Genomic DNA, 27,957 nt, shown 5'->3' with positions numbered 1-27,957 from the left:
GTTATGGCTCGGCCACCGCCCATTTCGAGGGGCTTGGGACACTCCCTTGAGACTTCCATGTGTTCCCTTGTAAAAAGAAGGGAAGGGGGAAGAGGGTGTTCCTAGGTGACCTCACAGTTCTAGAAAATTTTTGACTTTCGAACAGGATTTTCCAGCCACTACAGAACTGCAGATTGTGGCTAGAACGCAACAGGCCTGGGCGGGATCCCCTGGAGGGTGGGCGCTGTTTATCCACCACCCAGTTCTCTGCTTTGTTGTGCCCCCACCTGGAAAGGAAAGAGATCTCCAAAACCCCGCCTCCACACCTATCAACATCCTCAACCGGAAGGGCGGGGATTCACGCCGCCCAATCGACGCCCTGCGAAGCCGCGCCCCCGCGGGACAGACTGCCAAGCCCAACCAATTAGGAGAAGAGGGATCGGTCGCTACAGCCAATTGAAGATTGCTAAGGCCGGGTCCAGACACCACCCCCGCAAGCGGGGAGGTGACCGTTGGGCCCAAACAGGCGGTGTAACCAGCCAATCAATACGCTTCAAGACGTTCCAGTGACCAATTAACAATAAGAACGCCTTCGACCCAGGCAAGCAGAGGGCGGGAATAGTTGCAAGCATAGGCCGAGGCCAGGCTTGGGCCCACATTTTTCTGTTGGGTATGCACAGAGAGAGGATAGCTGAGTTAGGTTCGGGAGAACGGGAAGTTGGAACCTAGGCGCTGTGAGGCGTGGCCTACTGCGTCACGCTGCTCCCTCTACTGTCCTTAGAAACCCGCCATCTCTCCTCTCCCGTTTCTCACCTTCCTTCGCGGCATAGCCGGCGGCTGCGGCCCGACGGTTCCGATTCGGGCAGCGGCGGCAGCAGCAGGAACGGTGGCTCCGGCGGGCTCCGTGGCGGCCTCTGTAACAGTCCCAATCCTGCGGACGATCCCAAGTGCCTCCTGCCTTACAGCGTCTGGAGCCTTCTGCGCAGGCGCCGCGGGCTGAAGCGCTTTTTCCTTCACTTCCGGCTGGGGCTCACGTCATTTGACGTTACGGGCCAGAGAGGGTGCTGGGAGGGTCGCTCCTTTCGGTGAGGCTAGCAGGCGCCATTTTGGAGTTGGGCAGGAAGAGGCACCGAGAGTGGAAACCGGGGCCAGCCATTTTTAGTTAGGTGAGTGACGCCCTTTGTGGGCTTGGGTAGCCATTCTTGTTTGGGGCAGAAGCCTGACAATTGAAGTTAACGGTTCTCATCTTTACCTTGGGCAAAATTTCCCTACCCGGTCGTTTTAATTTCTGGATTCGAGGAAAGAAACCCCAGAATTCATCAGGTTGCTGAGATTTAACCCTTTCGTTGCTCAGTTGCCTAAAGGACGTTTCCGTTTATCATTTAAAACTCTAAAGTTGGGAAGGGCTGTTTTGAACAAGGAACTTTGTGTTTTAAGAGCCGTTCTGTGTCTCAAAGAGGGTGGGAATAAGGGGCAGGAAAAAAGGAATACAGGGCGTCCGTCATCAGGAAGTTTCCTGTCTGGTAGAGGAGACTTTGTCCTTGCCCTTAGCGAACGGCAAGTAAGTTAGTCGTGGGAGGCGGCAAAACCATTCTTGTGGAACTGTGATTCTAAAGAATTCCATTTAGCTGTGTGTGGAGCGCCCACCTCCTTCCCCCACTGTGCTCGGGTTTGCGAGCCCTGGGGGGGGGGGGGCAGAGGTGAAAAATACGCCTTGGTGTCGGGGTGCTGTGCCAAAGTCGGAGAGACTCCTTGAACCCCACTGAGCCCAAATGACCTCTGGTCATTTAAAATAAAAAAGATTTACTTATTTATTTGAGAGGCAGAGTTACAGAGAGGCAGAGAGATCTTCCGTCCGCTGGTTCACTCCCCAGATGGCCGGAGCTGTGTGGATCCAGAGCAAAGAGCCTCTTCGGGTCTCCCACGCGGGTGCAGGGGCCCAAGGACTTGGACCATCTTCTGCTTTCCCAGGACGGAGCAGAGAGCTGGATCAGACGTGGAGTATCCAGGACATGAATCAGCGCCCATATGGGATGTCAGCGCTGCAGACCACAGCCCTTGCCCCACCTCTGGTCATTTAGCATGAGCCAAAGTTGGGGGAGGGGAGAAAGGGTGGGAATATTTTTGTGTGTGAAGCTGAAGCCCAGAAAAGAATGGATATTTAAATAATAATGGGAGAGTCTAGGAAGAAGTTGGTCCAGGATATTAGGCTGGAAGAAGAGCCCTAAGAAAAGGCTGGTAAAGTGGAGACCTCCCTGGAGGAAGTCTTGAGAAGACCAAGGCTTGACCAAGAGCAACTGGGAGAAATCCAGACAGCCTCAGTCCCTAAGTTAGGATCCTGGACCCCAATATCCACGTGAGGCCAGCTAAGATGGAGATCCACCCCCTGAAGCAGGCAAAGGAATAAAGCAGCAGAAGACAAACACCTGACTGATGTGTTAAACAGAGCACTCTGCAGGTTCCAGACCCTGACCAGCGCTCTCCCCGGCCAGTGCTGACACGGGCAGCTTTTAGTATTTATGATTTATTTTTAGTGCTTAGTAGAAATATCTTTGAATATAATCTACTTGGATTGAGCTGCACACATAAGAACTTACTTGAAATTGGTTCGTGTTTCCTCCTTTGTGCCCTCTCAGCATTTAATTTCACACCACTGCTCCGTTATTTTGCGTTTACTGGTTTGTTCCTAAGGCCACTTGTGGGTGTTCTGGCTCGCAGAGGTGGCAAGGACCTCTTCTATGAAGAGCCTGTCTCAGTGCTTTTGTATCCTTCCTCACAGCGCCCAGCCCGTGTTCCAGTGATGTAAAATGCCTGCTGGGCAGTCAGAATATCATTCTGTTTCACAGTCCGAATGGATGGTACTCAGAGATGAAGAATCCTTCCTAGAAGTCAGTATTTTAGAAGAGCCTCTTGTCTTGATTTGACCACTTATCATACACATATCAGAGTACAGCTCTTCTGTGTTAGCTGGTTCACCTCTTGCACTGGACTCCATAGATTGTTTTAACACTTCAGATAGCACGAAAGAGTTCACCATTTTTGGGGCGGCACTGTGGCATAGTAGGCTAAGCCTCCACCTTCAGCGCCGCCATTCCAAATGGGTGCCTGTTCGTGTCCCAGCTGCTCCTCTTCTAATCTGGCTCCTTGCTGAGGCCCCTGGGAAAGCAGTAGAGGATGGCCCAAGTCCTTGGGCCCTTGCACCCATGTGGAAGACCTCTCTCTGTCTGTACCTTGGGCCCTTGCACCCATGTGGAAGACCTCTCTCTGTCTGTAACTCTGACTCTCAACAAATTTTTTTTTAAAAGTTCACCATTAAAAAAAAAGAGGGGGTGGTATTTAAATGGTAGAGCAACTGAAAGAGAGAGATTTTCCATCTTCTGCCACTCCTCAAATGGTTGCAAAAACAGATTACAGCCTCTAGCCCAGGTAGAAGCCAGGAGACTGGAACTCCTTCCTAGTCTGCCACTTGGGTGTCAGGGGCCCAAGTACCTGGGTCATCATCCACTGCCTTCCCAGACATGTTATCAGGGAGCTGGACCTGAAACAGAGCAGCTGACTCTCTGGCTGGCATTCCCATATGGGATGCCCACATAGGTGGCCGCTTAACCCACTGCTCCACAACACCAGCCCCAAGAACTCACTTTCTTTTTTAAAAATTTTTTTAAATTTATTTATTAATTTGCAAGTCAGAGTTACACAGAGAGAGGAGAGGCAGAAAGAGAGAGAGAGGCCTTCCATCCACTGGTTCACTCCCCAGTTGGCCGCAGCGGCCAGAGCTGGGCTGATCCAAAGCCAGGAGCCAGGAGCTTCTTCTGGGTCTCCCACATGGGTGCGGGGGCCCAAGGAGTTGGGCCATCTTCTACTGTTTTCCCAGGCCACAGCAGAGAGCTGGATGGAAGTGGAGCAGCTGGGTCTCGAACTGGCACCCATATAGGATGCCGGCACTTCAGGCCAGGGCATTAACCCACTGCACTACAGCTCCGGCCCGAAATTCACTATTTCATTTAGTTGTAGTTTTTGTCCTTGGAAAGCGTATACTCTGGTGGAAAGGTGAAATCACTAACACCAACAGGATAGAAATAAGGGCTGGTGTGGCACAGTGGGTTGAGCTGCTGCCTGCAACACTGGCATCCGACACGAGCACCATTTCGAGTCCTGGCTGCTTCACTGTCCATCTAGCTCCCTGCTAGTGTGCCTAGGAAGACCCAAATGGAGTTCTGGCCTCCTGCTTTGGCCTGGACCAGCCCTGGTCATTGTGGCCATTTAGGGAATGAACCAGTAGATGGATGATTTCTCTGTCTTTCCCTCTCTTTTTGTAACTCTGCCTTTCAAAACACATAAATAAATCTTTAAAAATAAGGAAAATGAAAGAAAGAAATGTGATCATAAGGGGGAAAATGTGGACTTGAGATGAGCGTATACCAGCAAGGTACATTTAGGAAGGGAAAGGGGAGGTTCTTAAACCCCCTTTTTTAACCAAATAAAATCAGGGTCATTTTTTTTTTTTTTTTGCATCGACTGTTGGATTTATACTTTCCTTAGGCAAATTGATAGATATTCTGTTCCCTATTCCCCTTCTATGACATATAATAGGAACATAAATCCTATTTTTTTTTATTTGAAAGAGTGAGAGAAAGATCTTCCATCCATTGGTTCACTCCCCCAATAACTGTAACAGGCAGGTCTGGGCCATGCTGAAGCCAGGAATCAGGAACTCCATCCTGGTCTCTCACGTAGGTGGCAGAGGCCCAAGTACGTGGACACATTAGTAGGAAGACAGTAGAAAGCTGGATCAGAAGTAGGGTAGGCAGAACTTGAACTTCTGCTCTGATAGGGGATGCTGACATCACAACTGTTGGCCTAACCCGCTGTACCACAATAGCTGCCCCAAATCCTATTTATTCCTCAAGTCTGCTGATGTCTAGTACAGGGTTTTGATGCCAGATCTGGATTTGAATCTCAGCTCTGCCACTTGTTATCTGCATTGCTCTTGGACAAATTTTTAAATTTATCTGTGCCTAGGTTTTCTCATCTGTGCAGTGGAGATACTGCTGGCCGTTGTGCAAGGTTGTTGTAAGGACTGAAGGAAGTGAGTGTTCCATAGCACGTAGCGCAGTTCCTGACAGAGTAAGTCCTCGGGGAGCTGCTTACCTCTCCAGTCACCCTTGTCATGGCTCTAACATCCTAAGGTTTGTAACTCTATCTTTACATGGCCTCAGGGGTTGTTTGTTTTTGTTTGTTCAACCTTCCTTCAGCTCCAGAAAGACTGAGAGGTTACCCAGCATTACATAGCAGCCATTAAGTCATGCCAAATGAGGAAAACAGGCGGGTAAGCTCATAGTTCCAAAACCCTAGAGGGTATTACATGGAGAAAATAAAGGGATGAGTGGGGCCGGGGCTGTGGCATAGTGGATACCTGCAGCGCTGGTATCCCAGATGGGCTCTTGTTCGATTCCTGGCTGCCCCACTTCCAGTCCAACTCCCAGCTAATTTTCCTGGGAGAGCAGTGGAGGATGGCCCAAGTGCTTGGGCCCCTGCACCCACGTGGATGAAGCTCCTGGGTCCTGGCTTCAATCTGGTCCAGCCCTGGCCATTGCTGTCAATTGGAGAGTGAACCAGCAGATGGGAGACTTTCTCTCTGCCTCTGCCTCTCCCTTTCTGTAACTCCGCCTTTCAAATAAATAAATATTTTATAAATAATAATAAAGGGATGAGCAAGTGGTACAGAAGAAGAGATGGATTCATGGAAGAAGTGCAACACCATTGGAACTTCATAACTTCATAGGATGAGTACCAGTGGACAAGGTACTGGTCATCAGGGCTTGCGGTGCAAGGGGAACAGCATGCACAGAAGTACAGAGGCGTGGAGTGGCACTGCGTAGGGGAGTGACTGAGTAGGCAGGAGGGTGAGCTGAGGTGCTGCTATAAAAAGCAGCAGGAATGGTTTTGGGAACCAGTGACTTCAGTGTCCCACTAAGGAGACTGTACTGGAGCAGGTGGGCAGGTTCTGACGGACTTAGAGCAGAGGAGCCCCATGAGCAGGCTTGCATTTTGCAGGTCTCCCTCTGGCAGCTGTGAGGGAGCCCCAAGACAGGAGAGCAGCAGCTAGAACACTGCTGTAATGACCTGAGCTGGAGGTGAGGGGGACTGGAAGCAGCAGTGGTGCCAGGGGGGTCTTTTGTTGTATGTCCTGGTACATTTTCTTACTTGTAGCTGTGTCTTCTCCAGTTACATTTGTAAGCTCTGTAAAAGACCCCTCAGCTTCCTTTAAAATACTCCTCTGTCAGTAAAATGATAGATTCCATATTTCAAATACAAATCTAGTTCGTTTTTTGTCTCAAAGACCTGGGAACTCCTGAAGTTTGGGAGCCCTGGCTGGCTGGCCATACGGTGTCCCACTTCTCCCTTGTTGCCTGGCACCTGAAGAGGCTCAGCTCTGAATTGAATGTTCTCGACCCCACTGCCAGAGAGTGGCTTAGTTAGGAAAGCCATGTGCAGAGCCAGCCATCCTCCCCACTTAAGCCTCTTTCTGACCAGTCGTGTGCCCGAGAGGAGTTAGGGACAGCCATTTCCTCTGCATGTGGATGACTGTCTTGGAAGGTGGAAGAAGCATGCCTTGACCTTTTAAAGACAATGCTAGCGCAGCCAGGCCAGTCTCATAACTTCTGAGTGAAAGTATTGGCCTAGTCTCTATCCCTTTGGGAGAATCTTGGAGTTTGCTGATGTGACTATAATTCATATTAAAAATCTTCATTTTTAGCTGCCTTAAAAATAGCACAGTCACAAACAGACCCCCTCTGCCTCACTTACTCTTGCTGGGGATGGCATGGAGCCGCTCTTACCTTCTGGCCTCTTGTTCATTTGATTCTTTATCACCCTTAGCCCCCACCCCCAGCCTCACCCTGGAGGAAGCTGTTGGACAGATCCCAGCAGGCTCTGGCACAGCTCCCCGCCTCTGCAGCTGGGGTTATAAATAACTACCAAAGCTAAACAGTCAAATAACCACATTTTGAAAATTGCACTATGATCCTGATTCCATAGCAGTTCTCTCACTGCTGCCCTTCGTCTCTTCCCCTCCTCCACTCCTCTGCCTCCCTTCCTTGATCCTGGCTCCTGAGGGAAGTCAGTGTGCGCACAAAGCTGTCTTATGATAAAGACATCCTTTTCCATATGTGACGGGGCCGAAGCCCTCTAGGGCTGTAGTTGCAGTTACACGATGTTGTTAATGGCACAGAGGCCTCAGGGCAACATCTGCTCCTCAGTGGTAATTGGGTTTTCTCTAACAGACTGTCTCTCCTGGGTCCTCCATGCCTAAATCCACCTGTCAGAAAGGCCATGGAATTGCCGTCATGGATGGGCCTTGATTTTTTGATTCCAGCAAGACCAAATTTCTCTTTATTCCCCAGGATGGAATATAGCCAGTAATCATGGGTTGCGACTTTTTAGATTGCAGGCATTTTCATTCAACAAATATTTGTTGAGCATCTGATATGTGCTAGGCATTGGCCTGGGAGCTGAGTGTACCTTGTAAATAAGTAGATGTGGCCTTTCCCCTCTGTCAATTTGGGACAAGTGTGGATAGGAGGGGGCTGAAGGAGTATAACTTTCCCCTGTCCTCACCCCACCCACCAGCCTTTTCAAAAACTATTAACCCAGTATAATAACACTAAATAAATGTTTGAAGAAAATAAAAGACACCCTTCATCTCACTTCTGCCACAAAGCTGTTTTTTTCTATATTGCCTTCCAATATTTCTCTGCGTGCATACAAATATGCATATTATATGTGCACATTTTATATAGATGCACTCATTGTTTGCATGAAATTTACATGTTGTTGGTGTTTTCTGTTTTTCTCTGTAGCTTTCATAATTGTAACCATAATTACTGTAGAGCATTTCATGGTGGAATGGTAACATACTGCACTTTTACTCCCCCTGTTGTGGGGTTATTGAGGATCTTATTTTTTTTTTTTTTATATATTTATTTACTTGAAAGGCAGAGCTACAGCAAGAGAGGGGGAGACAGAGAGAGAGCTTTTATCTGCTGGCTTATTCTGGGTCTAGGCCAGGCCAAAGCCAGGAGCCTGGAACTCCATCCGGGCCTCACACATGGGTGGCTGTGCCCAAGTTCTCAGGTCATCTTCCACTGCTTTCCTAGGTGCATTGGGAGAGTGCTGGCTGGATCAGAGGCCGGCCCGGAACGAGGGTCTTTTATGTCAGATAATGTTGTTGTGTATATCTGCATGTGTCTGTAGCTCTCTTTATTTATTTATTTTTTCTTTGACAGGTAGAGTTATAGATAGTGAGAGGGAGACAGACAAAGGTCTTCCTTCTGTTGGTTCACTCCCCTAATGGCTGCTACAGCTGGTGTTACGCCGATCTGAAGCCAGGAGCCAGGTGCTTCCTCCCGGTCTCCCATGTGGGTGCAGGCGCCCAAGCACTTGAGCCATTCTCCACTGCCCTCCCAGGCCACAGCAGAGAGCTGGACTGGAAGAGGAACAACCAGGTCTAGAATCTGGTGCCCCAACCGGGACTAGAACCCGGGGTGCCAGCGCCGCAGGTGGAGGATTAGCCAAGTGAGCCACGGTGCCGGCCTATGGCTCTCTTCTATTTTTATTTCTGCCTCTAATATATTTTCTCCAAACACTTGCCCAGATTTATAACTTCACCATCCTTGTGAGAATATCATTTTAAGACATTATTCCCAGAATTAAGTGCTACCACTTTTTAAAATCTTGCAATTTTAATGAAAAAAAGAACTGCACCTCAAATGTGCTTTTGATTTTATTTCTGGTAAAAATGTACTTCAGTTTCCTTGGTGTTTATTTACTAGTTCTGTTTCCTGCGGAGTTCTGTTCATTACTCATTTCTCTACTGGGACTTGAATATTTACTCTTTAAGTTTGAGTGACAGATCAATAGATGCTTTGAACCACATTCAGTTACAGAATCAGTGTACCAAGGAGGCAGAGTGTTTGCTTCATAGTTATTTCTCTAGTATTTTTCTCCCCTGGCATCCCAGTTGCACCAAGTGGTGGTGAACTCCGTCCAGTGTAGCTGCTGTTGTGAGAGCGAGATTGGGAAGAGAATGTGTAGATGACATGTGTGAAAGCAAAGAGGAGGCGGTTAGTCACCCCAGCAAGTTCTGACGAGCCATAATAACTCTCTCTCTCTCTCTCTTTTTTTAAAGATTTATTTATTTACTTTGAGAGGCATAGTTACAGACAGAGAGAGGGAGAGACAGAGAGGTCTTCCATCTGCTTGTTCACTCTCCATATGGCTGCAACAGCCAGAACCAGGCCAATCTGAAGCCAGGAGCCAGGAACTTCTTCTGGATCTCCTCCACCGGCCCGGGGGCCCAAGCACTTGGGCCATCTTCTGCTGCTTTCCCAGGCCATAGCAGAGAGCTGGATTGGAAGAGAAGCAGCTGGGACTTGAACTGGTGCCCATATGGGGCGCTGGCACTGCAGACGGATGCTTTAACCTACTACGCCACAGTGCCAGCCTCCATGGTCACTCTTGCCCACTAAGAACCAAGAAGAGAACAGCAAGCATTGTTCTCCTGGTGATCTGAGAAACCCATTTACCAAACCATTCAGTCGTAACAAGGGTGAAAAAATTCCCTGCTTTCTGCCATTTGTAAAATGTGGGTCTTTTTTTAATATTAATTTTTTAAATTTTATTTATTTGAAAGGTGGTGAGCTCCCATCAGCTAGTTCAATCCCAAAATGCCCACAACAGTCAGGGCTGGGCCAGACAGAAGCCAAGAGCTGAGAAATCAATGTGGGTCTCCCACCAGGGACCCAACCACTTGAGCTATCGCCTGCTGCCTTCCAAGGTGCACATTAGAAAGAAGTTGGGAGGCTGGCACTGTGGTGTAGCTAGTAAAGCCGCCGCCTGCAGTGCCAGCATCCCATATGGGTGCCAGTTCAAGACCCAGCTGCTTCACTTCCGATTCAGCTGTCTGCTATGGCCTGGGAAAGCAGTAGAAGATGGCCCAAATCCTTGGACCCCTGCACCCATGTGGGAGACCCGGAGGAAGCTCCTGGCTCCTGACTTTGGATCAGCCCATCTCCGGCCATTGTAGCCATCTTGGGAGTGAACCAGTGGATGGAAGACCTCTCTCTCTACCTCTGCCTTTCAAATAAATAAATAAATATTTAAAGAAAGAAAAAAGAAGGAAGCTGGAATCAGGAGTGGAGCAGAGACTGGAACCCAGGTACTCCAATATGGAATATAGATGTTCCTAGCAACTTTTTAAAAAGTTTTTTTATTTATTTGAAAAGCAGAGTGATAGAGAGAGATGACGAGAAAGAAATAAATCATCTACCTGCTGGTTCATTTCCCAAATGGCCTTAACATCTGGGACTGGGCCAGGCCAAAGCCAGGAACCTAGAACTCATCCCCAGGTCTCCCATGTGGGTGTCAGGGGCTCAAGCACTTGAGCCATCTTCTGCTGCTTTCCCAGGCACATTAGCAGAGAGCTGGATTGGAAACAGAGTAGCTAGGACTTGAACTGGTACTCATATGGGATAAGGGTGTCACAGGCAATGCCTCAGTAGGGTCCTCCCAAGCAACTTCTTCTTGTTCTTCCTTCTTTCCTCTTCTTCTAATATTTGTTTATTTGAAAGGCAGAGTTACAGAAAGACGGAGAGGGAGAGAGAGAGGGCGAGCTACCATTGGCTAGTTCATTCCCCAAATGGCTGCAATGGCCAGAGCTGAGCTGGTCCTAAGCCAAGAGCTTCTTATGGGTCTCTCAAACCCAGGCACTCTGATATGCGACACAAAGCATCCCTAACTGGAAGTTTAACTGCTAGGCCCAATGTGGGTCTTTTATTTGTTAGTGATTTAGGGTAACTAGACAGGAAGATTAAGTAGGAATAATTGAGCTGGAATCACAATTTCTGCAGGCCCTGCATTGTAGCTCTATCCACACCTGTCGATCCAGTATGCCCACTTTCCCATAATGCACCTGTGTCTCATCTGGAACAAGGAAGGAGGAGAACCCATGCTGGCCACGTGGAAGTTAAACTCCACATGGAGGCACCATGAAACTCCCAGAAATCCACATGTACACTAAACTCCACGTCTTTTGTATACTCATTAGGGCACGGCCTCCTACTTCATAAAAGTGACTGACGCCTGTGGAAGTGCCCTCTTTTGCTTTTTCCCTTCTGGACCTCACTTATGGGTCCTCCTCCCACACGTCCTCCTTAAAGGCAACTCTCTGGCCCACTCATGATGAGTTTCTCTCTATGTGGGGTTGCCCACATTCTGATATGAATGTATATTTCTCTCTTGCTCCCTCTGTGTGTGTGGGGGGGGGGTGTGTATGTTTCTGGAATAAATTCTGCTCTTATTTGTACACTGTATTTATGCCTCTGCTGTGAATTCTTACCTCTGTGAGGGTAAGAACTTGGAATAAAAATGGGAGATACTCATGCCCGTAACATTGGGAGATGCTTTCCCAGAAACAGGGGCCAGAGTTATTTTCACATGCTTACCCAATCTCTCTTGTGACTAACTATACCCAAATGGGAACCAGTTGGCCAACATGAGGGTTGCAAGCTACGTCTAGGAGCAGCATTTTCCCTGTTAGGGCAAACAAGCTCATACGTGGTTCGAAGCCACAACCTTGATTTCTTAGTGTTGCTCAAACCAAGATTATTGACCCCAACCCAATCTTAGGGGTTGAGGATGATTTTCTTGCTAGTCTGGAAATTTAGACAACAATAAGTGGGCGTCTGGTCCTTTTATTACCTGCCCAGCCTTGCCAGCAGATGTCACTACACCAAACCACATTCTCCAAAGATATGTCTGGAATGAAAGGAAGGGCTTCAGAAAGCTCAGCCATTACAACTCTCGTTTCCCATGGCTTCCACAGATGTTTCTGAAAAGCTGTTGAGGATATATAAGAATGCATACACTTGTACATAGTTACCAACAGTACTGAGGCCTAAACTGGGCAGACCAGGTTCTGGGCAGAGCCAGAGTTCTTATCCAAGGACTTTCTCCAGATTGGGTGGGGAGCACAGCTGCTGTGGAAGGGCAGCAGGGCAAGCCGACCATTGAAGTGGGGGGTGTACATGATAGAGTTATCTAAGAACAAGGGCTATAGTCTTGGGGCTGTTCCAAATGTCACTAGAGAGCTGATACCTCAGGCAAAGCACTCCACCCACCCTCCACCCTGCGCCTCTGTGTACACTGGAAGGGGCTGTCCCTTGCCTGAGGGCTGTAGACAGGGCTGATCCATCCAGTTTGGGGCCTCCTCAGTGCCAGCCAGGCACAACCACACCATGCCAGGACACTGGGAAAGTTCCAAGCAGTTCAGCCCACCATTACCATTTTTCTTCAAGACTAATATAGTTAGCATTAGTAACCTGGTGAAGGGGCCATTGTTGGCTGTCTTGTAAAGACTTGCATTCCATGTGACTATCTTGGTAGGATGAAGACTGAAATCCTTACCTGGCCTGCAGGATTCTGCATGGTGTCTACTCTGGCTCACTTTCCAGGCTCACCCCTACACAACTCTGCCTCATTTTCTTGGCTACAGCTTCACAGCCTTAATGCTATTCTTTAAGTGTGAACTGTTTCTTTCTATCTCAGGACCTTTGCACATACTCTCTTTACTCTGGAATGTTCTTCCCTTATCCTTTTTTTTTTTTTATTTTAAGATTTACTTACTTGAAAGGCAGAGTTACAGAGAGAGGGAGAGACAGTGAGAGAGATTAGTCTTCTATTCACTGGTTCACTTCCCAGATGGCCTCAACAGCAGGAGCTTCATCTTGGGCCATCTTCGCTGCCTTCCAGGTGCATTAGCAGAGAACTGGATCGGAAGTGGAACAGCCGGGACTCAAACCGGTGCCCATATGGGATGCTGGCATCATGGGAAGGGCTTAACCCACTGTGCCACAACACCAGCCCTTCTCATACTCTTTAGTTATTTCCACTGATCCTTCAGATCTCAGTTTAAATGTCATTTCTTCAGGAAACCCTTTCCTGAGCCTTTCAGAGTGGATCAGAGCCCCCACTTGCATACTGTTATACTTTCCTTCATAGCACCTGTCTCAGTCTGTAATTACATATTTATTTGTGTGATATTTGGATTCTTTACCTTCTTTCTCTCCAAGACTGACTCCAGGCTGTCAGTCCGTGAGTGTAGTATCTCTTTTACTTAGCATTGCATTCCCAGCACCCAGCAAAGGGCCTGTCACTTGGTGGGCATTCAATGACTGTTGGCTATATGAATGAATGACAAGTGGATAGAGGAAAATTAGAAAACATAACGTGACTTTGCTACACATTTACATATCATTTGCTTGTGAAATTTAGTGCCTAATTCTGATCACTCTACTGCTAAGAAAGACATATCAGGCAGAGCCCAGAGACAGTCATCTGGATTGGTTAAAATGGAGATTAATGTATGAGGCAAAATTGAAAAAGACTGTGAGAAGATGGAGGATGAGGTTATGTTTTAAATCTATGAAAATACAAAGGGGATAGAGAGAGATTTGTTTACTGAATCCCAAAGATGGTTGCTAAGGAAAATCTTGTGAAAACCAGACTCTGGACTCCCTAGAGAAGGGGCCAAGTGTTGATTCATCTCTATATCCCCGTTGCCTAGCATGATGCCTAGCACATAGTAGGGGCTCACAAAATGTGTGTGGAACTATTTTGTTGCTGAAGCTTAAAGGAGATAGACTTGGGTCTGGGGATAAGGTAGTGTGCAATTATTCACTTGGGAAACCCCAGAAGCAAAAAGAAAAACCATGAATAGGGTCATGAAGGGTTCCCTTACATGTACAGACAATAGCTACACAATGGACTGTTTCAGGGACATTAGGGCTATTCATGGCTCATCCCTTGACCTTTTGAGATCATCCTTATGAAGGGGGTAATTACCATGGGTTCTCACAAAACACATCTTTCCACCCATGGCGACGAGGTTCTAACCTGTATAGATCATTGCTCTCACCCTTCCCCAGCGCCTCAGAGTTGTCTTCTTGTGGACTCTTGGAAGTGTTCAGCACAGACCCTCCTGGTCCCCTGAGCATATTCTTCTGTATTTCCCAATAGAGAATGGAAAGTCCCAGAAGGTGGTGCCCTTCAATCAGAAGTAAACATGGCTGCATCTCTCAGGGCAACCAGTGCCTGAGCCTGGTATTCCTGAACCCACAGCAGGGAGGCCATTAGCTTCGGTCCCAGGAATCCTTGCAACCAGCATCCCTGGCATTTAGCCTTCCATCCCTGGCACTTAACCCCCTGGCCTCATAAGAAGGGACATTTCAGATAGTTTTTCTTGGAGCCATAGAGGGTTCAAAAGAATTCTTGTACATTAAAAAAAAAAAAAAAAAAAAAAAAAAAAAAAAAACACAAACAAATCCTCCAAAACAGCACTGAGATGCTTGGCATTTCTCTCCTCTGCCAGCAGTGTGGAGCTTAACGAAAGGGTTGAGGATCTGGACGTGTGTCTGTTAGACTCCTTCTAGCCAGTTCCACTGGTCTCATATTTGATAGTTCCAGAGTCCTGGGCCCTAGGGAGGGGTAAAGGCTGCGTCCTGTCCCAAAGCTAGGCCTGAAGGCACAGACATCACTAAAGTCGGTATCTTGATTCTTGTCCTTGGTAGGTGATGCTTCATGGAAACTGGAGTTGGGACCGCCTGCCCCCTTCTGCTTCCCACCCCTCGTCTTCCAGCAGCCTATAAATCATGAGTATTAAATACTGTCTGGAGGACCTTGCTCCCCCTGCTCTGCTCCAAGGCTCCCCAGCAGGCAGAGGCTGCAGACTAAGCAGGGGGAAAAGAGAAAATGGGCAGCAGGCAGGGGTGCCCATCATTTATCAACCAAACGCAGCAGTCAGTCACTCTCTCCAGCGGCGTCCTGGCAGGCTGGCTTGGCCATGGAGCCAGCGTTTTCTGGCACTGGCAAGCACAGTCCAGCAAGAGTTCCCTTTATTTAGCTTCCCCACCCCAGAGATGGGGAGATAGAATCAAGGGGTGAGTCCTTTCTGATTTTAAGTGGTTTCAGAACTAGAACACACTTCTGGTCCTGGGTAGATTCCTGCTTCTCTCTCAGCCTCTTCTGCCAAGTCTCCTGTCAGGCCTCCTCGTGTGTCTTCTCTTCTGACCCCATGAAGACCTTTCTCACTTGCCCTGGCACACCACTGAAGTTTCTTGAGTGTCCTGGATCCCCAGCTCTGGCAGACTTTCTTAAAGGGCACCACCCTGCCACCTCTTTTCAACTTTCTCAGGTTTCTCCTTAATGGAAGCCCTCACCTTCTCCCACCCACCCCCTGCTTCCTCCAAGTGGGAAACTTGGAGAAAGGGAATGGATTTGGTCTTGGGCTAGTCCACTTGGGGCAGAGACATAATAGTAATGCTTTAATAGCAATTCTTTCATGGAGGAGAAGTCCAACACCCACACCAGGAACAGCTAGAATCTGCCTGACTCACCTCCACAATTTCAGTGCAATATAAACACAATCAGAGTTCTAGAGAATTTAGGGCTGGGACAGGGAGCCAGGGGAATGGGTTATGGCATGACTGGTCTGTTCTGTTTTCTTAACTCTGACCTTCAACCTCTGTGTCAGGCAAGAGTGAACCCTTGGGTCTGGGTCCCTCTGACCTAGTACACTGACTCCCACCAGTACAGGTTATACAGAGTTTTTGAAAGCAAGTAGAGGGGTGGGCATTTGGTACAGAGATTAAAATGTTGCTTGGGACACTGGCACCGTAACAGAGTACTTGGGTTCAAGTCTTGGCTCTGCTTCTAATTCCAGCTTCCTGCTAATGTGCCCCTTGGGAGGCAGCAGATGATGGCTCAAATATTTGGGTCCCTGCCACTCATGTGGAAGGCCCCAGTTGAGTACTGGGCTCCTGGCTTCAGCCTGGCCTGGTCCCAGCTGTTGCAACTTTTGGAGAGTGAACCAGCCGATGGAAGGTCTGTCTTTCTGTCTCTTTGCCTTTCAAGTAAAATAAAAATAAATTGAATTTTTAAAATAAAGCAAGTGGGCCTGTCACTTCTGGCTGTATGACCTACAAACATTTCCTAACCTCTCTGAGTCTTACTTAGTTATGTCATCTGTAAAATGGGGATAATTATACCTACTCAGGTGGGTGGGTATGAGGCTAGTAGGGTAGTCAGATGAGATGCTGTGTGCAAATTACTTGGCCTCCAGCAATCTCAGCATAAGTGGAACATTCATTTGTGCTATATAGCTGGGATCCACGGTCTACAGCATTGAGGATGTATGACTTCCTCCCTCGAGCCTGCTCTCCCTTATCTCCACAGATGGTGGGGCTTCTTGGGTATTCTAAGGAAGGCAGACCCTGGTTCAGGAATCATCTCTTTGGGAAGAATTCAGAATGAGGGGCCAGCAATGTGGCATAGTGGGTAAGGCCTGCTGCCTACAATGTCAGCATCCCATTTGGGCACAGGTTCATGTCTTCTCAGCTCCACTTCCAATCCGGCTCCCGGCTAATGCACCTGGGAAAGCAGCAGAAGATGGCTCAAGTCCTTGGGCCCCTGCACCCGTGTGGGAGACCTGGAAGAAGCTCTGGGTTCCTGGTTTCAGCTTGGCCCAGCCCTAGCCATCATGGCCATCTGGGGAATGAACCAGCAGATGGAGAATCTCTCTCTCTGTCTCTCCCTCTCTCTGTGTAACTCTGCCTTTCAAATAAATAAATAAGTGTTTAAAAAAAAAAAAAAAGAATCCGGAATGGGATATTTAGGGCCAAAAAAATTGACAGGGTTGGTGTTGGTGTCTAAATCCTGACTTGACATTCTGGGCAAACACCCAGCAGGCTGAAGTGTTGGATGGAGCTTGTGGGTGGACTTCAGAGAAGATGCCAATTTGTGTGATATCAGAGTGGCATGGAAGAGGCAAAGCCAAGCTGCTTCCTGCACCAGAAGAACATAGGCTGCTTTGTAGACAACCCGGGCTTTGCCAAAGTTGAATGGAAGCAGAAGTTACAGAGGCCACTGGCGGAATGTACTGGAACACTTTCCAGGCCCTTCGACATCACCACACAACTCCTCAAGGCAGTAAGCCATCAGGGCCTTCCAGAATTGGGTACAAGGTCCGCACTCCCCCCCATTCACAGTAGGAGAAAGAACCTGCTCTGCAGGGAGCACTGTTCTAAGTGCCACCAAGCGACCAAGTGGGAAGAGAGGCAGTCTGGCCCTTTGTGACGTTTTCTTTTTCTTTTCTTTTCTTTCTTTTTTTTTTTTTTTTTTTTTTTTTTTTTTTTTGACAGGCAGAGTTAGAGAGAAAGGTCTTCCTTCCATTGGTTCACCCCCCAAGTGGCCACTACGGCCGGCGCACTGTGCTGATCCAAAGCCAGGAGCCAGGTGCTTCCTCCTGGTCTCCCATGCGGGTGCAGGGCCCAAGCACTTGGGCCATCCTCCACTGCACTCCCGGGCTACAGCAGAGAGCTGGACTGGGAGAGGAGCAACTGGGACAGAACCGGCAGAACCGGCACCCCGACCGGGACTAGAACCCGGGGTGCCGAGGATTAGCCCAGTGAGCTGCAGTGCCGGCCGCGACTTTTTCATTAGAGAGACTTGGCTTCCAAGGCCGGTTTATTGAGCCATCTTTTGGAACGAATATGTTGGGTACTGGAAATCCACAGGAAAAGCCAGGAATAAACACCTAATTCAGTCATGGCTGGGGCGCTGGACCGGATGTAACCAGTTTCTTTCTTACTGTCAAACGCAGGTTTACAGTGTCACTGAGGAAACTCAGAGAGTCAGAGTCCCTCACCTGTGCAGACCCCTTCCAAGGTCCTACTTTTTTTTTTTTTTTCAAGGGAAGAAATTGCTACATCAGGCCTCACACACCCTGCAGCCTTCCCTACTTTGTCTGTAAGGCCTTTGCCCCAACTTTCAGCAGTGATCAGAAATACATGTGTTGGGGGCCCGTGCTGTGGCGCAGCAGGTAAAGCCGCTGCCTGCGGTGCTGGCATCCAGTGTGAGTGCCTGTTTGAGTCCCAGCTGTTCCACTTCCAATCCAGGTCTCTGCTATGGCTCTGCAAGGCAGTGGAAGATAGCCCAGGTCCTTGGGCCCTTGCACCCGCATGGGGGACCCGGAGGAGGCTCCTTGCTCCTGGCTTCGGATCAGTGCAGCTCCAGCAGTTGCGGCTAATTTGGGAGTGAACCAGCGGATGGAGGACCCCTCTCTTTCTCCCATTCTCTCTCACTCCCTCTCTGCCTCTCCTTTTCTCTCTGTGTAACTATGACTTTCAAATAAATAAATCTTTAAAAAAGATAAATGTACATGTTGGCTGGAGAAACAGTCAAATATGTAAATAAACAATATGGACTCACCACTGCTGGATGCAGTGGTTTGCACTGGCTGCCAGCAGGAAATACCAGAGCTAATGAGCCCCTCTGCTTAGAGCTGGGGAGAAATGACAAATATATGTACAGTGGCTTAGGAGAAATGATAAAGCTACCTGCAAACTAGCATGAAATAATAGGCTGCACACTGAATGCTGAAGCCCTGAAGGAACCATCAGTGTCTCACAAGGTCAAGGCCAACTGAGGGGCATTTGGAGGAAGTGAGGTCTAATTGGAAGTTGAAGCAAACAATGGTGGAGGAGATGGAGCTGCAAGGAGCAGGGAATATCTCATTACCAAGGCACAGGAAGTAAAATGGAATAAGAAGCTGTGCAGTTATCTGTGACAACAGCTCTTTTTAGGTAATATTTTTGGCTCTGAAAATAAGCTCTGGATCTAAAGTAAATCAGACTACAGATCCACGCTCAAATCACTCTTCCTTCTGTTAGACGGATGCTGTCTTTGAATTGGATTTTGATGGTGCCTGATGCCTGATTTGGTGCATGGCATGTGGGGGAGAAGAGCGCTGGCACATGGAATCAGATGGAGAATGTCTAGGATTCATAGCTGATCTGCCTCAGAGACAAATAATGTATTTATTTGAAAGGTAGAGCAACAGAAAGGGAGGAGAGAGAGAGAGAGAGAGAGAGAGAGAGAGAGAGGTAGAATTTTTCATCCACTGGTTCACTCCCCAGATAGGAGCAAGGGCTGGTTCAGGAGCCCAGGAAGCTACCCAGGCCTCCCACATGGGTGGCAGGGGCCCAAGCACTTGAGCCATCTTCCCTTGATTTTTGGTGCATTGGCAGGGACCTGGGGAAGCAGTGCTGAAACCAGCACTCCAGTATGGGATGCTGTCATTGGAAGCAGCAGCTTAACCCACTATACTAAATGCTGGCTAGACAATTGTTATTTTTTTATTTACTTTCTTTCTTTGTAAAGCAGAATAAGTGATGGAGGAAGGAAGAGAGTGAAAGTGAGCACTTGCACTCACTGATTCATTCCCATAATGGTCATATTGGCTGGGGCTGGGTCAGGAAGAAGCCAGCGGATGGGAACTCCATCTGGGTCTTCCATGTGGGTGGCAGGGGACTAGACACTTGGACCATCTTTTGCTGCCTTCCCAGGCACATTAGTAGGGAGCTGAATGGGAAACAGAACAGCTGGGACTCCAATTGATGCTCCAGTATGTGAGTATCCATTGCAGGTGGCAGCTTAACCCAAAACACTGCAATACTGGCCCCAGATATTCTATTTTTGAGGCATATTTGAAGAAGGAAAGTGGGGAGAACAGAACATGAAACAAATAGATCTTTGTGTTTTTTATTTGTTTTGCAGTCTCTTGGGAATATGTATCACCAGCATCTCCTGTCCATCTCTGGGGACAGGGAGCCTGGGAGAGTTGGGCATGTGAGATGCAGACTGGTCTCACTGAGGCACTACTGTAGAAACCAGTCACCCCCACCACCACCAAGGTACCCATAATCACATAGCACAGTGGAGGTAGAGTGTATTTCATTTAGAGTATATTTAATTCACTTTTTATGAAGCATCATCTATGTACTGGCTTCAGTGTTAGCTATAGCAGAGTGATGACCAAGATACATCTGTTCTCCTTAGGAAATTTTCTGTTTCTAGTGTGGGAGAATATTTTTTTAATGAGAAATACCAACATGGGTATTCCATTATCCAAAAGCCATATATTTTGACTCACAATGATCCTTGTTTGTTTGTTTGTTTGTTTGTTTTAAGATTTTATTTATTTGAGCGAGTTACAAAGAGAAAGAAAGAAAGGTCTTCCATATGCTGTTTCATTCCCCAAATGGCCACAACAGCTGGAGCTGGGCCAATCTGAAGCCAGGAGCAGGGAGCTTCTCGGTATTCCACGCAGGTGCGGAGGCCCAAGCACTTGGTCATCTTCTACTGCTTTCCCAGGCCATAACAGAGAGCAGGATAGGAAGTGGATGGGATACAGCACCGCAGGTGGAGGCTTAGCCCACTACACCACAGCACCGGCCTCCACAATGATCCTTTAAGGCTTTAGGGCAGGTATATTAGTGTCTTGAAACATTCTCCTGAAAAGATTAGTGGGGTCTCTCAACATCATAGATCTCTCATCCCTAGATTTACCTAAATACTTTTTGTTTTGGAAACAGTTTGATTGAGGTATAATTTACATAACATAAAACACCGTGGGGGTAAATTATACATGTATAATTCTACAACATTTTTTAGTAAATGTATAGAATTATGCAGCCATCACAACATAACAGTTTAGGAACATTTCCACAACCTCAAAAAATTCCATTTAGGGCCCAGTGCTGTGGGATAGCAGGTAAATCTGCTGCCTGCAGTGCTGGCACCCATTTGCACACTGGTTTATGTCCCAGCTGCTCTACTTCCAATTCAGCTCTCTGCTATGGCCTGGGAAAGCAGTGGAAGATGGCCCAAGTCCTTGGACTCCTGCACCCATGTGAGAGACCCGGAAGAAACTCCTGGCTCCTGGCTTTGCAGTAGCCTAGCTCCTGGCTTCGGATTAGCCTAGCTCTGGCCATTGTGGCCATTTGGGGAGTGAACCAGGGGATGCAAAGCTTTCTCTCTGTAACTCTGCCTTTCAAATAAATAAATAAATAAATATGTTCTGTTGAGTCTGTTTGTAGGTAATCCCTGCTTCCACCCCCAGTCATAGACAACCTCTGATCTGCTTTCTGTCTCTACAGATTTGCCTTTTCTGGACATTTCACATACATGGAATCATACAATATGTAGTCTTTTGCATCTAGCTTCATTCACTTAGCATGTTTTACAGGTCCACCTGCACTGTAGCATATATTGGTATTTTGTTCCTTTTTGATTGCTGAATAGTATTCCATTGACATTATTTTAGAAGTTATATATATATATGTGTGTGTGTGTATATATATATATTACATATGTGGTTGGCTCTTACTGCTAGCATTTCTGTTAGTGCTGACCTGGGCAGTTTGCTCATTTCCTTTTTAAAAGATTTATTATTTATTTATTTATTTATTTGAAAGGCAGAGTTACAAAGAGAGAGAAAGAGAGAGGAAGAGACAGAGAGATCTTCCAGCACCAGTTCACTCCTCAAATGCCACAATGGCTGCAGCTGTGCTGATCTGGAGCCAGGAGCTTCTTCTAGGCCTCCCACATGGATGCAGGGGCCCAAAGACTTGGGCCATCTTCTGCTGCTTTCCCAGGCACATTAACTGGATCAGAAGTGGAGTAGCTGAGACTTGAACCAGTGTCCATATGGGTTGCTATTGTTGCACATAGGGGCCTAACCTGCTCTATTGCACCAGCCCACTATTCATATTTTGAGGCAGCACTGAACAGGGTGCAGGAGACTTTGTCCCTTGCCCTTCCTCTGATATCCTCCCCTTGTCTAGCATCTGTCTCATTATCTGTAACACAAGTTCCTGATGTCTCTCTCAAGGATTTTCTTTAAAAAATCTACCTTGTGGGCTGGCACCGCGGCTCACTAGGCTAATCCTCTGCCTGCGGCACTGGCACACCGGGTTCTAGTCCCAGTTGGGGCACTGTTCTGTCCCAGTTGCTCCTCTTCCAGTCCAGCTCTCTGCTGTGGCCTGGGAGTGCAATGGAGGATGGCCCAGGTCCTTGGGTCCTGCACCCACATGGGAGACCAGGGGGAAGCACCTGGCTCCTGGCTTCGGATTGGCGCATCGCGCCGGCTGTAGCGGCCACTTGTGGGGTGAACCAACGGAAAAAGGAAGACCTTTCTCTCTGTCTCTCTCTCTCTCACTGTCTAACTCTGCCTGTCAAAAAAAAAATCTACCTTGTGTTTTCCAAGGAGTGCCACTAGTCCAAATATTCCAGAATTTTAGTGTCTCTGGTTCCACATTTACCCTTTATCTGTTTGGTAACTTCCACCATATCTTTTATTAAGAAACAGGAAGAGCCAGCACTGTGGCTCAGTGCGCAGTCACCACCTACAGTGCTGGCATCCTTTGTGGGCGCTGGCTTGAGTCCCGGCTGCTCCACTTCTGATCCAGCTCTCTGCTGTGGCCTGGGAAAGCAGTAGAAGATGGCCCAAGTGCTTGGGGCCCTGTACCCATGTGGGAGACCTGGAAGAAGCTCCTTGATCCTGGCTTTAGATCAGCACAGCTCCAGCCGTTGCAGCCATTTGGGGAGTTAACCAGCAGATGGGGGATCTTTCTCTGCCTCTGCCTCTCTGTAACTCTGCCTTTCAGATAAATTAATTAATTAGAAAAAAAGAAACAGGAACCTTCATTGATTAAAAAAGATTTATTTATTTATTTGAAAGGCAGTTACAGAGAGACAGAAGCAGAGAAAGAGGTCTTCCATCCACTGGTCCACTTTCCCAATGGCTGCAACAGGTGCAGCAGGGCGGGCCGATCTGAAGCCAGGCGCCCTGAGCCTCCTCTGAGTCTCCCATGCGGCTGCAGGGGCTCAAGCACTTGGGCCATCCTCTACTGCCTTCCCAGGCCCCAGTATAGAACTGGATCAGAAGTAGAGTGTCTGGGACTAGAACCAGCATCCGCATGGGATGCCAGCATTGCAGGTGGCCAGCGCTGGCCCCTGGAATCTTCATTTTAAAAAGGCCGCAGGGGCAGGCACTTGAGCTAGCAGTTGAGCTGTTGGTTAGGCCACTGGCAGCCCACAGTAGAGTGGCTGGGTTTGATGCTTGGCTCTGGCTCCTGGTTTGTGCTTCCTGCTGATACAGTCTCTGAGAGGTCGTAGCGATGGCCAAGTAATTGGGTTCCTGCCATCTACATGGGAGACCTGAATTAAGTTCCCAGCAACCAGTTTCAGTCCAGACCAGTTCCAACCATTTCAGGCATTTGGGGACTGAACCAGCAAATCCAAGCGCTTGCTCTCTCTCTCTCCTTCTCAAGTAAGCAAATATATTTTTAAAACCTGCTGTTTGGCCGGCGCCGTGGCTCAGTAGGCTAATCCTCCACCTAGCGGCACCGGCACACCGGGTTCTAGTCCCAGTGGGGGCACCGGATTCTGTCCCGGTTGCCCCTCTTCCAGGTCAGCTCTCTGCTATGGCCCGGGAGTGCAGTGGAGGATGGCCCAAGTTCTTGGGCCCGGCACCCCATGGGAGACCAGGAGAAGCACCTGGCTCCTGCCATCGGATCAGCACAGTGCGCTGGCCGCAACGCGCCGGCCGCAGCGACCATTGGAGGGTGAACCAACGGCAAAGGAAGACCTTTCTTTCTGTCTCTCTTTCTCTCATTGTCCACTCTGCCTGTCAAAAAAAAAAAAAAAAAAAAACAAAAAAACCAAAAAAAAACAAAAAACCTGCTGTTTAACAAAAATTGTGATTCTCACTGAGAGCAAATGGAGAGCTGAGGAGTGACTGTCATGTATAAATGAAGAAGACGGAACAAACGAGAGAACTAAGAAGACAGAGTGTGGTGGGCCATGGCGAGTACTGAAGGTTAAAATCCAGGCCATCTGGCTACCTCAGGAGTGAGAGGGAAGGGGCCAGGGAGAAGGAGGCTACCAGAGTGGGAAGACGTGCCGAGGGTTAGGACTCCCCTCCCTACCCTGTTCCCATAACCTCATTCATTCCCTCAACCCTCCTTCCTAATCCCTCTCAGGCTGCTCTGCTCCTTCCGTTCTGACCCCATTTCCTGAGGATCTCATTCCCTGAGGAGCTGGGCCTGACATCTCAGACAGAGGCTGAGGAAAGGAGGTAGGTCGGAAAGAGACACTGTGTGTCTGCGTCATCTTATTTTCTGTGTAATTATTTCGGAACTGGGCGGCCAAAGACGTAAGCGCTTAGACTTTTACCAGGAAGTTTGGAGATAGTCCCTCAGGTACCCAGGAGTATTAATACTTCTCTAGTCTATGCTGAACCATGGCTACTGGATGTCATATTTCAGGGGGTAAAAATGGTGATTTGGGGGGCCGGTGCTGTAGCGTAGTGGGAAAAGCTGCTGCCTGTGATGCTGGCACCCTATATGGGCACCAGTTCAAGTCCCGGCTGCTCCACTTCTGATCCATCTTTCTGCTATGGCCTGGGAAAGCAGTAGAAGAAGGCCCAAGTCCTTGGGCCCCTCCACCCGCATGGGAGACCCAGAGGAAGCTCCTGGCTTCAGGTCAGCACAGCTCTGGCCATTGTGGCCAACTGGGGAGTGAACCAGCGGATGGAAAACCTCTCTCTCCCTCTTCTCTCTCTGTTTAACACTGACTTTCAAATAAATACTTTAAAAAAGGTGATTTGGAACTCCCATTCTTGCTGGCCGTTGTGGCATAATCAGAAGCACAGAGCAGAATCCAGGGGGCCGTGGTTGCGGGACTCGAGAGTGCTCTCAGAACTGGAGAGTTCCTCTTGGCTGTGGCAAGCTGGGAGGATGAGGCCTCCCTGCAGATCAGACCCCATCCGCAGGCCTCTGCCCAAACTGCCAGCCTTTGTCCTTGGTAATCCCTCACAATCGTGCAGCTTCTAAGACCCCAAGTCCTCATTTATCTGTGGCAGCTGTGGACATCCCAAGAGCAGGCTGGGATCAGGGGTTTAAGCATCTGCGGTTGGAGCCCCATAAGACAATTAAGTCTCCTGTAGATGAGGAACAATCTATTGATATGCTTGGTATGTGTCATCCTCCATTTTCAATGTTTTTGAGTGCCTGTCTCTGAAAACAGGAACCAGCCTGTTTAAGAACAGCATGTAGCCCAGTGCCACTTCTGCATGCAGGCTTCAAGGCCTGCTGGACTGTGAGCTTCAGGCCTGTCCCTAGATATTATTGTCATCCTTTGGCACCCAGCTCAGTGTCTGGCACACTGGCACATAGTGGTAATTTCAGTAAATTTGTGATGAGTATTAACTAATGATAATGATGTTGACAAGGATGACAGCTGGGACAGAAACAAAGGTTTTTGTGGAAGCTACAAGATGCTTTGTAATGCAAGACATCTCCCTTCGCTGCCCACGGACAGGCTCCTCAAAGCCATGGCTGCCTTCGTTAGAGGAAACAGACAGGGGCTGGTCTTCAGATGGAGTCCTTATCCTTTCATCATGGCCATGCCAGGTTGAAGCTATCAGTGATAGAGAAGGGAATAAGGGCCAGCTGGCTGGGCATGATACCTCGCAAGGAGAGGCCGGGGTTCTCTGCACGCCAGCCTGCTCACTCCTCCAGCTCAGGTCAACTTTAGCGTCTTCTGCCAGCAACTTATCAGGAAAGACCATGACTTTCTGGACGCTGAAGATCCAATTCTTCAGCTGTGCCACCCTCCCTGGCTCTTTCTCCATTCTAGGTCCTGAATTCCTGGTGCTGTGGCTTTGGAATAGGGTTTAAACCTCCTATCCTTGGGACCACCCAGCTTACTCCTCTCTCTGTGGGAACAATTCATCTGTATGATAATGTGTCATTTTTATCTTTAGAGTGAGTCTGGGAGGTTGATGGAGCAGAGGCGATTCTGGCCCAGAAAAGGAAGCTATTTACATAAAACTCCTCCTCTGGGGGCTTTCACCTCCAACACACACTCTACAAGTCAACCCATAAATCTCCTAAGACAGGAAATTTATATGTTTAGGGGCTTGAAAATACTGTAAATTGTCAGGCAACAACAGATTTCAAGAAAGCAGCTAGTTTACCCTGCTGCTCTCAGGTAGGGCCGATGGTGTAGGAGTTGAGAACTGATGGGAAAGTACTTGAATCTGGAGTTAAAAGACCTAGAATGGGGGCTGGCGCTGTGGCGTAGTAGGCTAAGCCTCTGCCTGCAAGCCAGCATATCACATGGGCACTGGTTCATGTCCCAGCTGCTCCACTTCTGATCCAGCTCTCTGCTGTGGCCTGGGAAAGCAGTAGAAGATGGCTCAAGTGCTTGGGCCCCTCCACCCATGTTGGAGACCCGGAAGAAGCTTCTGTCTTTGGATCAGCCCAGCTCCGGCCATTTGGGAAGTGAACAGGCAGATAGATAGACCTTTCTGTCTCTGTAACTCTACCTCTCAAATAAATAAATAATTAAAAAAAAAAAAAAAAAGACCTGGAGGCCGGCGCCGCGGCTCACTAGGCTAATCCTCGCCTAGCGGCGCCAGCACACCGGGTTCTAGTCCCGGTTGGGGCACCAGATTCTGTCCCGGTTGCCCCTCTTCCAGGCCAGCTCTCTGCTGTGGCCAGGGAGTGCAGTGGAGGATGGCCCAGGTGCTTGGGCCCTGCACCCCATGGGAGACCAGGAAAAGCACCTGGCTCCTGGCTCCTGCCATCAGATCAGCGCGGTGTGCCGGCCGCGGCGGCCATTGGAGGGTGAACCAACGGCAAAAGGAAGACCTTTCTCTCTGTCTCTCTCTCACTGTCCACTCTGCCTGTAAAAAAAAAAAAAAAAACCTGGAATATAAACCTGGAATATAATTCTTGGGTCTGCCATTTACCAACTAGGTAATCCTGGGCAACCCATCTAACTTTTTTGACTTAACCTTCTGTTGAATGAGGGCATGTTTATATCTTAAATGTCTGTTGTGAGAATTAAATGAGGTGGTGTATGTGAAAGCTGTATAGCACCAGACAAATGTTCATTTTAATATCTAGTCAGATTTGCATCTTTGGAGATTCTTCATGTAAAATACACATAGTAATACTTCTGTGTTTCTGGTGACGTTTCACAGGTACAGAGTTCTGGAGCTCAGCTCTAGAGTCAGGCCGTCTGGTCAGTCATGGAAATGGTGTTTCTCTCTGAAGCCTCAGTGGGAAGGAGAGGATCCATCTTGCAGGTGTGATTGGGAGCATTAAATGAGATCGTTATTCACAGTGCTTACCCTGGACCTGTCATGTCGAAAGGAACTCAGTATCTCAGTTGTTACCATTATTGATTAATGAAGATGTGCAGCAGAGTGGCCCAATAACATGCGATGGAGATCTGAGCTAGTGTCCCACCTCTTAGGACTTCAGCTTCCATATTTATACCCTCAAAACAATTTGTTTTTCTTCTTCCAGGTTGTCATGAGGATTTTTTTTAAGTGTATGTAAACTTTGATCTGGTTAAACTTGAAGAAGAATATACATGCCAGATTAATTTAAACACTGAATTTAGTTCATAAGGATTGAGCTTTTATCACTGTATCAGTTCATGCCTATGGAAAAGGAGTACGGCATTCTTTCAGTCACTTAGGCAGAATTCAAACATCAGATCTTGAAGTAAATCCCTTCAAACCTGCATACATCCTTTGCCAAGAAAACCCCTCCTCAGGATGTTCCACTGCCTCAATTCTGTGTATGTAGGCTGGTTTCTTTGTTAATTTCCACTTTGGTTATTATGTGCTTTCAATATTTAATACCTGGATGACCTCTCCTTGCCTCACAGGATGCTCCCAAGATTACCTTCTTTCCTCTGATTAGTTAGTGTGGCTTCAGGGAATACCTTCCTTTTAACATTAAACTGGGCAAAAACCAAAATAGAAGGATAAATCTGTAGCAAGATCAAAAATAGAATTTCTAGCTAAATATAAACCTAGAGGGAATTGTCCAATTATTTAGATGGTCCCTTATCGCAGACAATCCAGAATTGATTGACTTGTACTTTTTCCATATATAGAATAAAACGGCTAATGAATGCCAAGAGTAATATTTTTTCTTTAGAAGAAGATAATTTTCAATGCTGTCTTAAATGCTGTTGTCTTTCCCACATATATTATAGCAT

The 27,957-nt window shown here is 48.0% G+C and overlaps 1 protein-coding gene and 1 long non-coding RNA gene across 5 annotated transcripts in view; one reads left to right on the top strand and one right to left on the bottom strand.

Annotated features, from left to right (window-relative positions):
• The window catches only part of KAT7 (lysine acetyltransferase 7), a 34,440-nt gene extending 33,427 nt beyond the window's left edge, over positions 1 to 1,013 (bottom strand). The window contains exon 1 of one of the 2 annotated variants that reach the window (XM_002719300.6): positions 793 to 1,013. In XM_002719300.6, the coding sequence (XP_002719346.1) occupies positions 793 to 807 (15 nt within the window). In that variant the 5' untranslated portion in view covers positions 808 to 1,013. The remainder of the gene's footprint in view (positions 1 to 792) is intronic. The other variant, XM_002719299.6, reaches the window with a different exon arrangement.
• On the top strand, positions 1,012 to 27,339 carry LOC149121157 (uncharacterized). 3 transcript variants are annotated; one of them, XR_016224183.1, is made up of 3 exons: positions 1,012 to 1,145; positions 5,002 to 5,168; positions 26,927 to 27,339. It is a non-coding gene; the product is annotated as an uncharacterized LOC149121157 (long non-coding RNA). The 3 variants fall into 3 exon arrangements; XR_016224185.1 differs by lacking the exon at positions 5,002 to 5,168 and adding an exon at positions 23,919 to 24,013 and having other exon boundaries at positions 1,024 to 1,145; positions 26,927 to 27,068; XR_016224184.1 differs by lacking the exon at positions 1,012 to 1,145 and adding an exon at positions 23,919 to 24,013 and having other exon boundaries at positions 5,031 to 5,168; positions 26,927 to 27,068.
• The last annotated feature ends 618 nt before the right edge of the window (positions 27,340 to 27,957 follow it).

Source organism: Oryctolagus cuniculus, chromosome 17 (genome assembly GCF_051225735.1).
Source record: "Oryctolagus cuniculus isolate XC-2025 breed Fujian yellow rabbit chromosome 17, ASM5122573v1, whole genome shotgun sequence".
NCBI classification, from domain to species: Eukaryota; Metazoa; Chordata; class Mammalia; order Lagomorpha; family Leporidae; genus Oryctolagus; species Oryctolagus cuniculus.
Note: the sequence above shows the minus strand (reverse complement) of the source record. Positions and strands in the feature narration are given on the sequence as shown.